We start from the raw sequence: 11157 nt of genomic DNA, 5'->3' as shown, positions 1-11157 counted from the left end.
ATATTCTTGGAAAACACAGAAAGTGTCTAATGAGTCCAAATCATACTCTTAAATGCAAAATACTTGCTGATCTAGCAAAAATGTTTACATAGAAATGTATTCTTTTTAGAGAATTAAATTATTTCATTTGTAATTCTTGCAGCAAACTAAAAATACCCAATTTGATGATGAAGACCTTGGGGTGAATTTGCTTCTATGAACAGAATGTGACTTAAGGGATATAAAAAACGGAGGGTGAATAGACACCTAAATGAGTTATTATTCTTTAAATAATTGAAATTCCTAAATTATGCCTTACATTTTCACTCGATTAAAAAAAAAGAAAAAAAGAGAAAAAATTGTGTATGCCATTTTATTATTTCTTAATCATTTGTGGGGTTTTAAAAAATATATGCTCATGTAGATTGGTATAGTGCGCTTATCACCTGATCGTGATATTTTGATTCTTGGTCATAATCCTTTTGCATCTTTATAAAAATATACCTAGTGAAAAATATTTTAGAAACCTTTCTGGGGGGATGGAGTGGGGAGGAAACAACAAAGACTGCGTACACCATTATTATATAAATAAATGCGCTATAGTGTCTATTGAGCTTTAAATAGTATCTATTCAGTCTAACAACTAGAAACAAAATATTTTTCAACAAAGTTCAAGTAATTCCATTTGTCTCGGAATTTTGTTCTGTTTTTAGTTTGAAGACAGATTGCAATCATAGTTGTTATGTAATAAAACTTGTATGTGTTTCCTAGGCAGTGTCCTGTAACTTTATTAGGCAGAATTTTTATTATTTGACAGTTTGACTTGGAAGTTGTCATCTACATCTATAAACACTGAGAGAGAAAGAGAGAGAAGTTTGGCTTTTCGAAGTAGACTAGAACTATGTAAAACATCTGAGATCAGTGTATCAGCAATTAGCCTGAATCATGGGGCACCAGGGTGGCTTTGCACCTTCAAGGTACTCTGTGTACATTGTATTTTTATTCCTTCCTGCTGTTCTGCGCGGTAGTAGATTAAGTACTGAGGAAATGGCATTGACTCTTTCTGACCCGCAGCAAAATGTTCCACTCCTCGTGCTCCCCTGAAAGGAGCAGCTCGGGGCTGGGAACAAATCTGACTCAACGCATTTTCCTAGCGGAGAGACAGAAGGACTTTAAAAAAGCCGTTCCATCTTATCTGAGAATCGCCACTTTTGCTTTTCTAAGGTCTTTGTTCACTGTTAAAAAGGAAAAACTTCTCAGTCTGGCGTAAGAAGCATCCGAACGTCACAGAGAGGCGAGAGACGCACGAGCGGCGCAGTCGCGGTGGGCTTCGCGCCCCCTTCTCCGGAGCTGGGTTTCGCTGCGCTCCCCGCACCACCCGCACAGCTTCGGCCGCGAGGTGGCACCGACAGCCAGCGACGGCGCGCGGGCGCGACCTCGGCCCGGCGCAGCGCCTCCCTCCCTCCCTTCCTCCCGGCCCGGCCCGGCCGAGCGCGGAGCGCGCATCCCCGGCCCGGGCGCGCGGTCCCACAGCGCGCGTGGCTCCCGCGCTGCCTCCCGAATTCCCCGGCGGCCCTCCGGCGCGTCGGCGGAGAGGGGTGCTGGGGGCTGCGGCGCCGCCCGGGGTCCGTCACGTGGCCGGGACGAGGTGGAGCTCGGCTTCGGGGGCGGCTCTTCGCCTCCCCACCGATCTTTAGGATTTGAGCCTGAGAAACACCCGCGATCTTTCCTCCCCGCTCCGCTCCCTTCCACGACCGCCCTTCCCGCTTTAATAAACGGGCCAAAGACGGATCCAGCAGAGAAGGTAAGTTTCAAGTGTGCACCTTTGAAGGCACTGACTTTTGAGAAAGCTCTCACTGATGGGGTGAAGGATGGGAGGGGAAGAAAAGGCACGCGGGTCCCGAAATGAGCTCTGGGGAGCGGCGGGCGCGCAGCAAGCCTTTGGTTCGGTCCCCACGCTGGAGGGTCGTGAGATGCTCCGGCCACCCGAGACCGCTCGCGGTGCGGGGCCGAAGTAGCTGACCCCGGTTCTACACGGGGTCCGAGGAGTCCCCCTCCTCGGGCTCTGGTGAGACGTCGTCCTGCCTCCTTCGCTGTTTTTGGCGTCTTTCCCGAGCCTCCGCGGGGCGGCCACGCTGGGCTTTTGCTGCGGAACGCGCGGCTGGGGCGACCGGGGGAGGAGGGCTTGTGGGTACGCCTTCGCCCCGCGCGCCGCACGTGTCCGCGGGGAGCGACCCCGGACCCCGGTGGGCGCCCCGCGCGCGGGCTGGGTGGAGCCCTGCTCCCCGGTGCTGGCCCCTCCAGTCTGGCGCTGCGCTCTAGGAGACACCCTGAGCCCTGTCCCTTACTTCCGAGTTTTCATCATCCAACTCTTTAGCTCCTTTTACACCGGGAATGGTGGAGTGCAGCTGGGTAGGAGGTTGCTGATGGAGTGCAGGTGGAGGTGGCCTAAGAGTGGTCCGTTGGTCCCCAGGTAGACTGGAGAGAGGCGAATGTTTGAAGGACTAATGGGCCAACGGGACTCGAGTTTGGGCTCTGCTTGTTTGGTTCTGGTTGTTGTGGATGTTTTCTGCTTTGTCAGTCCCATCATTATGGGTGGAAACATCCCCTGACAGATGGGTGGCAAGTGTGTGTGTGTGTGTGTATGTGTGTGTGTGTGTGTGTGTGTATGTCGGGGAGGGAGGGGGTGTTAAGAATGAGGACAGTTTGGGGCAGTTCACCTAGTTACACAATATGAAAAAGGTGGGCGAAGCGAGCCAACAGGAATTTTGATTTAATACATCCCATTTGTTCTTTGGTAACTCAGGAAAAACCTAGGGGAGGGGACAGTGAGGGAATGTGTTTTGACATTCCTTTTTTTATTTCTTTTTTTTAAGAGCTCTCAGATTTGCCTTGCCCACCACCCACCAGGATCCTAGGGGAAAACATAACTTGCTGGGTGGCACACAGGCAAGAGGAGCATGGAGCTTGCCTGGCTCTCCCTGAACAGAGAACCCCAGCAACAGTAGCTCTCAGTCCCTGGACTCCAGGCTGCTTACCAGGTGAGAGCAGAAATCTGCCGCTTGGATTCCCCACCCATGACCAAAGACTGTTTTTTGGTGGTGACTATTGCTTTATTAGTCTTTCCTTGTTTTAAGGCAGCTGTTTGTTGAGCAAGCCCTCCTAGAAGGGAAAAGAACAGAGAATTATGTAACTCATATTGATAAACTAGCAGTAACTTTGGGAGGATGCATGTAACAAGGCTGACATTTCTTTTCCAAAAATGGAGTTGAACAGGCAGTTTTGAGTATATGACAAAATGAATCTGCAGCAGGTTATGACCAGAAAGCTGTATTCTCAGGTACTAACAGCTCTAAGAACAGCAAGCGGTAAAGGCCAGCCTTCTAATTGGACGGGAGAAGCAGATTTCCCTTTGGAAGGGGGCTAATTTGCCAACTGGTGATGTATGTAGTGTCTCTTTTTTGTCTCTAAAGGCACATGGGCAGCCACATTGAGATTTAACAACCTTTCATTTTTTTGCAGTGTCTGTAGTTGCATACCTTATTTTAGAGATATATATTGGAATAGTAAATATCAAATTTTTTCATTCTCAAAGATGATGTATGCAAATTCTTTCTCAATATTGTTGTTTTCTGACAATTATTCATCCTTGAGATTATACTAAGGCAGGCTGAAAATACACATTGTATCCAGTGCAGAACTGTTTTACCCAACTGGAATGACATACAGTTAGCAAAGAAGTCTGACTTCAAATACATTTTAAAATATTAAGTTTGCATTTTCTGAATAGCTAAGTTAATTTCTACTTAGTAAGAAAACTGCTATTCCTCACAGGATATGTCTAGCAAATATAATTTCAAAGGGATCAGAGTAGAGTTTCAGTGTGTATTTAACTTGAATTCATCTGCAAGAAAGCCTTGTAGCCCATAAATTGTAATAACTTAATGTTTACATTAAGTCCCATGTGTAGTGGATTCTGTCAGTCAGTTGGTAGATAGAAACTTTCTGTTTTTCTTCCTTTTCACTGCAAACACCTTGGTCTGTGTCTCCATTATCTCTCACCTGCATTATTGCATTAACCTCTAAATGAATCTCTCTGCTTCTTCTCCCTCCTGTCTTAAGTCCTTGAAAACAACAGCTAGTGTAATACTTTTAAAACAAGTCATAGAGCTTCATTCCTTTACCAAAGACTCTCCAGTGAGCCCTCATGTTTCTCAGAGCAAAAGTCAAAGACTGTCCCACGGAGTAAGGCCCTGCAAGAGTCTGTTTCTCCCCTGCTTACCCTTCCAGCTTCTTCCCTATTGTCTCTCCCTTATTTATTTCACTTCTCATCTGTTCAGCGCACCAAGCACACTGGCAGTCTTAAGGATTTCATGTTTGCTCTTTCCACATGGGATGCATCCCTGAGGCGTCCGCCAGGCTTCTTCCCTCACTGTCGGGTCTTAACTTACATGCCAGTCTTCTAAGGCAGTCACAGGCTTTTCTGGCCCCCCAGTAACAAGCTGTGCTCCCAACAATCCCAGGTCCCCTTCCTTGCTTTATTTTTTTCCATGACACTTACTACTATCCCTTTTACTGATTTATTTTTTCTTGTCTTCCTCTGCCCACAAAACTAGAAACTCAGTGGGAAGGTCACTGTTGTCTCCACTAAAACCACACCGGACACAGAATAGTGTTCAGTATTTATTGGATGAATAAATTCTCTTTCAGAAACAATTCCCCCTTTTTTTTTTTTTTTTGCACAAAATGGAACATTCTGCCCCCCTCCCCTATCTATCTGATCTAATAAAATGACTGCTGTAATTATCACCCCTTTCAAGTGTAAAAGAACTGTGACAGTGTGGACAAGAATGTGGCCTGCCACACCGGGGAGGGGGGGTGGGCGGGGGCGAAGGGGAAGCCAGATGAACTGAGAGAGTAGCATAGACATATATACACTACCAAATGTAAAATAAATAGCTAGTGGGAAGCTGCTACATAACACAGGGAGATCAGCTCGATGATGGGTGATGACTTAGAGGGCTGGGATAGGGAGTCGCGGGTGGGAGGGGATATGGGGATATATGTATAAATACAGCTGATTCACTTTGTTGTACAGCAAAACCTGGCACAGCAGTGTAAAGCAATCATATTCCAATAAAGAGCTTAAAAAGAAAAAAAAAAGATACTGTGACCATCAAGCCATCAGCCACTGCAGCCAGGACTGTGCACCCTGAGGGGATTCAGGATGGGAAAGAACAGTAAGCTGGCCCTAGATTGTTAAGATGCGCATCAAAGGAATGATTTCAATGAGCCCAAACTCTTGCATCTTCCCATAAGTAGAAAAGCACTAAATTTCATTAACTTGCGATGTCTGGTTTTCTTTCACTAACGATGATCTTTTGATGTTGCAACTACCTGGTTTCTGTCGCAAAAACTCCAGTGTATGGGAGCTCCTCCCTTACCTCTTCAGAACAGTCCCTCAGAGCTATCTGAGATGCTGCCTCCCAGGCTTGAGTCCTCAGGGTGTTCGCCTAATAAAACATAATTCTCAACTTTCAGGTTGTGCATTTTTTTTCAGTGGACAATAGAATCCAGCTATTGATGTTAATATTAACTCACACAAGAACCTGCTATTCCATCCATGCATCTACTATGTCAACACGTTTGTATTCTAAATGTAATATTTACAAGGTCATATGAAATATACATAGTATCTACCTTGAAAAGGTAATATTACAATTGAGAGGAGCCAGTTAAGGATTCAAGGGACTAAATGGTGCTTTGAAAGATGGGTAGAATTTGGATAGGTGGTGAGGAGTGGCAGAAGTGGAGATGCAGAAGTTAAATGGGCCGGGGCACTTGGTAACTGTGAAGGAACTGGCTTGCCTGGTACAAAACATGCTCCATGGGGTTGTTAGACCAGGAGTGAATGGCTGAGTAGCGGTCTTCAGGTGTCAGACCCAGGAGGCTCAGCCGTCCCTACCTCGCCTATCTCACCTGGTACTGTGCTGATAGGGAGCCATGGGGAGTTAGAGGATGCATTTTCCTGTCACGCTAGTTCTAGTAATGAAGAAAAACTCAGATAACTGAGCAGTAATGTTAAACATCTTGCCAGCAACCTGCCTATGAAGAATAATGTGAAATTTTCTTGAATTCTAAAGTGGGAAATTTCCAAAGAATTTTTAGATTAGCACTTGTTTCTCCAGGTTCATTCTCAGGCACTGAGAGACACAGATTTTCTCCCTCTTTGGTATTCTTGAGAGAGAAGTACGATACCAGGGGAGTTCAGGAGACTTTCCAGGCACTTGACAGAGGAGGGGAGAACATTTCTGTAACATTCACACTTGATACCTTTCCTAGTCCTAATACTTGCATTCTCATTAAGTGATAGCAACTTTTCTTCTCATTCTTCAATTTTATAATTTGTAGTTTTATAATAAAAACACACCCTCATATTCTAGAAAGCAAAATCACTCAAGGAAAGGTTCAATAGTGGCATCGCTTAAAAGGCAAATCCATATTATGTTCATGAAATTTATCTCCTTTTCAGTGAAAGTAAATCTGCACAATTTTCTTTATTGTTCTCACGGAAGAAAGAAAGAAATGCAATTGCCTTCTTAATGCAGGCACTAAGGCACTTAATTAACATAAGAAACTCCATCCTATATATTTACTTAGTAATCTAAGGGAAATCAGAGATTTTTTTTTTAAGGAGTTTTTAAGCTCTATGGGACTGTTGTCTATGATTGTGTTTTGTTGGTAAGAAAAAAGTATTCCTACCACAAAATGCTGTGAATGATCAAAAGTACAACTAAAATTTAGATCCTTATGTTGTATCTGTATACAGCCTAGTTGGGAGGAAGGATATTTCATGAAGAAAACCTTAGCAATCCTTTGAAAGCTTCTGACACATTAATAAAAATAAGGAATCTTAAAGTCAGAAAGAGCTTCAGAGTTACCCAGTTGAATCTCCTACACAATGTGAGAACTTCCCCAAGCCTTTTGAGTGGTAGTTACAAACCTGTGTGTGGAGCACTTGCTGGTTTGCAGGCAGTTCATTCCATTTGATTAAACTTTTGTTCCTCATAATGACGTGAAATATTTTTAATGTAATCCACTTCCCTTGATCCTACTTCTAACTTGAGTGGACGTAATATTCTGAGCCGCAAGCCATGAACCACATGCTACCCATTCCAATGTGAGAAGATGTTTGTACTATTCCTAGGCAGTCTTTTTTGGATTAAACATCTTCTTTTCCTTCAGCAGCCCTTCATAAAGTTTCTTGATATTTCACTGTATTGAAACATACTTGTGCCAAATAGTCTGCCTTAAAGAGCAGTTTAGTGTGTGGTGGGGCTATTTCTACAACTTGATTTGATAAATTCTTTCATTTTTATAGTAAGAAGAAAAATTAGGTAGATTTTTTTGTTTTCTTTTGTTGGTTTCGTGGCCTTTTTGTATGTTTTAATCTGTGCATTGTTTTTTCTTAATACCTTTATATTCCTACAGTGTTTAGGAATGTACCGATGGTCGTTTATGTGACTTTGGACGTGAGGTTTATACACACTTTACTAATGTGCAGACCACTATGTTTTGCTGAAACTCAGTGTGTAAGCACATCCAGTTAAAAGTATTACTAAAATATTTTTCAAATTGTTTGCACTGATTCTACTATTTAAAAAAGATGTATGTATAGAATATGTTTTGTTTATTTCAGTGTCTTCACTTTGAACAGTACTAGGAGTCAGAATTCGTTTTGACCGCCCTCCATAAAATTAGTAATGCAATTGGTCATTTTCTCTTTACAGATTGTTCAGTTCAAGGGAATGAAGAATTCAGAATAATTTTGACAAGTGAATTCCAATATAGAGAATAAGACTTAAGTTGAATCTCTGACCTGCTTTGAGGAAACATATTGTTCATTTGTCTAACATCATCTGTAATAGCCAAACCAGTCAAAATGAATTCAACGTTATTTTCCCAGGTGGAAAATCGTTCAATCTATTATAATTTTTCAGAGAAGAGTTCCCAGCTTTTGGCTTTCGAAAATGACGATTGTCATCTGCCCTTGGCCATGATATTCACCTTAGCTCTTGCTTATGGAGCTGTGATCATTCTTGGGGTCTCTGGAAACCTGGCCTTGATCATCATCATCTTGAAACAAAAGGAGATGAGGAATGTCACCAACATCCTGATTGTGAACCTTTCCTTCTCGGACTTGCTTGTTGCCATCATGTGTCTCCCCTTCACATTTGTCTACACATTGATGGACCACTGGGTTTTTGGTGAGGCGATGTGCAAGTTGAACCCTTTCGTGCAGTGTGTTTCTGTCACCGTGTCCATCTTCTCTCTGGTCCTCATTGCCGTGGAACGGCATCAGCTGATCATCAACCCACGGGGCTGGAGACCAAGCAATAGACATGCTTACGTAGGCATTGCTGTCATCTGGGTCCTTGCGCTGGCTTCTTCTCTGCCCTTCCTGATCTACCAAGTATTGACGGATGAGCCGTTCCAAAATGTGACCCTCGATGCGTTCAAGGACAAGTACGTCTGCTTTGATAAATTTCCATCAGACTCTCACCGGTTGTCTTACACCACTCTCCTCTTGGTGCTGCAGTATTTTGGCCCACTCTGTTTTATATTCATTTGCTATTTCAAGGTAAGAAAACTTTCTCCCCTTACCATTTCCATTTTTACCTTCTCTCCCCAGGATTCCTCATTCAGTGAGTGGTTCTGTTTGAACTCTTCATTTGTTTCCTCCTGCAGATATATATACGCTTAAAAAGAAGAAACAACATGATGGACAAGATGAGAGACAATAAGTACAGGTCCAGCGAAACCAAAAGAATCAACATCATGCTGCTGTCCATTGTGGTGGCATTTGCGGTCTGCTGGCTGCCTCTCACCATCTTCAACACCGTGTTCGATTGGAATCATCAGATCATTGCTACGTGCAACCATAACCTGTTATTCCTGCTCTGCCACCTCACAGCCATGATCTCCACCTGTGTCAACCCCATATTTTATGGCTTCCTGAACAAAAACTTCCAGAGGGACCTGCAGTTCTTCTTTAACTTCTGTGATTTCCGGTCTCGGGATGATGACTATGAGACCATCGCCATGTCCACCATGCACACGGATGTTTCTAAAACGTCCCTGAAGCAGCCAAGCCCCGTTGAGCTTAAGAAGATGCACAGTGATGATAACGAAACCATCTGAACCTGCCGAAGCAGTTGGTCCCAGGTGACAGCTGCTTAAACCCAAGCACAACCTGCAACGGACTTTCATTCCCTGTTCTCCCAAGGAATGGGGTTGACATCATTAAAGAAAGACCAAGACTTTCTTGTCTTGCTTTTTACTGCTTTTGTAGTAGCTGTCATAACCATATTTGGAACAAAACGTGTGGGTTTTGGAATCTTCTGGCGATAGTTTTTGACCACATACCTTCGAAGTGCTTTTTTTGTAAACTTATGCATACAATAGAAGGGCTTTTAGATTGTGTTTATTAGAAGGAAATTTCTTTAAAGTATTACTATTCACTGACTTTAGAAGCACTGCACCTGATGCTCTCACTCGATTGGGCCATCCTGGTTGGATGAGATTGTCAGTAGATTGGGCAGTCCTGTGGAAGGACAGGCGTCCCTTCGTCTGTTACAGAGGTGACAGCACACAAAAGCAGTATTCGGGATGTGAGCTGAAAGAGAGTCTGTGTCTTGTATGCCTAGTCTGTAGTCATTCAAAAGTGATTTGCATTCTTTTGAAATTTTAAGACAGGATTTAATTTGCTCCTAATTGATTATCATTTAAGATAAAAATACATTTAAAAATACTTCTCAACTGTGGATATCTTGAGGAATTGGGCCACCCACAAGGATTAAGTGGGAAAGCACTTCCCTAACTTCAAAACTATTTTGGTACCTGACAACCAAAAGCTTTGAGAGTAATTAGTTTAACCAGTAAATTAGTATTGCTGCAAATAGTTGGATTATGTTTGAACTGATGGTCAAGAGGCTTTCGATTCTTCACAGACTGTTCAGTGTTTGTCAAGCTTCCTAGTATAAATATACGTATAATTTAAAGGCATTTATTTCCAGCTTACAATATATTATAATCACAAAGTATATATTCTATACATCAGTGCCTATATAGTAACTCATTTTTAACTTTTAATGTCCATCTTTCAAAGGACACCATGGTACAGTGTTGAAAGCATGTCCACCCTGGCTAGCAGGGGTAAATACCAGAAAACTGAAGACACTTTGCATAGCCCATGTTAACTTGTGTGAACTGTGTGCCTTGTGGAGTCTTACCAGTCATGCACTATGTACTGAGGGGTTGTGTCATGTTAATATACTTCATTTCATATACCCTGTAATCATGATTGAGCCTCAGACTCATTGGGAGGGAATATGTTTTAAAGAGCAAGACATAATTTTGATGTATTATACAGACATAGTATTAAATGTGTTTGATTTTAGAAGGACAGACATTTTCTTTATTAAAATTGTTTCTGCTTTTTCTGAATAGTCTCTTTTGTGTCCCTCTTTAGCTTCATTTTTTTTTTCTCCTTTTTAGCCCCCTGTCTTCCCGCCAATCAAGTTCAGTGGTATAAAGGTATCTGCTTGCTGATGAAGCGGTATAACCCTTGATGATCCAGCCTCTTTCCCTGGCTTCCTGAAGCTTCGTGAAGGCAGGAACTGTTTTACATAACTCTGTGTCCCAGTGCATTTAGCAAAGTGCCAAGTACTTAGAAGGTTTAAAAACAACAAACAAAAAACCCCTTTAAAACAATGGAATGAATAAATAATGACACAGACCCTTCCTTCTCATTTATGATTGTATTGATTTTACATCCTGAAATTTTCTTGGACTTCTCCTCCTAAGTTCATCTTTACCAAGGAGGTGTTTTCTCTTTTATCATGTCACTTTCCTTTCTAAAGTAAGCAAAATGACATTTAAGATTTTAGAAACTTGCATGATTTGTCTTGTAAGGCAAATATCAGTCTTTTGCATTGAATGTTAATATGAATTCAAATTATAGCCTAAGAATGACTATTAACAAAGAAAAAAAAATTCTGAAGCCAACCTCTAATGTATATTGGAAAATACCATCATCTTTCCTTACCGAAACCTGGAATTTGAAATTACCTGGTGTTTTCTGGTTTGGGGGATGCATGGAAGATTTTGTCTTTCTCT

At 42.5% G+C, this 11157-nt stretch overlaps 1 protein-coding gene across 1 annotated transcript; it reads left to right on the top strand.

The window, feature by feature from the left end:
- The first annotated feature begins 7769 nt into the window (after positions 1-7769).
- NPY1R (neuropeptide Y receptor Y1) lies at positions 7770-9743 on the top strand. The gene is made up of 2 exons (XM_057728319.1): positions 7770-8620; positions 8728-9743. The coding sequence occupies exons 1-2, from the start codon at positions 7922-7924 to the stop codon at positions 9178-9180; spliced, it is 1152 nt and encodes a 383-aa protein (XP_057584302.1). The 5' UTR covers positions 7770-7921; the 3' UTR covers positions 9181-9743.
- Positions 9744-11157: the final 1414 nt, after the last annotated feature.

This window comes from Hippopotamus amphibius, chromosome 3 (assembly GCF_030028045.1).
Source record: "Hippopotamus amphibius kiboko isolate mHipAmp2 chromosome 3, mHipAmp2.hap2, whole genome shotgun sequence".
In the NCBI taxonomy this organism is placed as follows: Eukaryota; Metazoa; Chordata; class Mammalia; order Artiodactyla; family Hippopotamidae; genus Hippopotamus; species Hippopotamus amphibius.
The sequence above is the reverse complement of the archived record's forward strand: the minus strand, read 5'-3'. Positions and strand labels throughout refer to the sequence as shown.

Bases quoted from the DNA above. Each gene is read 5' to 3' on its own strand.
- NPY1R (XM_057728319.1), top strand. From the start codon at position 7,922: ATGAATTCAACGTTATTTTCCCAGGTGGAAAATCGTTCAATCTATTAT. The intron at 8,621-8,727 runs GTAAGAAAACTT...TTCCTCCTGCAG, and splicing joins TATTCATTTGCTATTTCAAG to ATATATATACGCTTAAAAAG.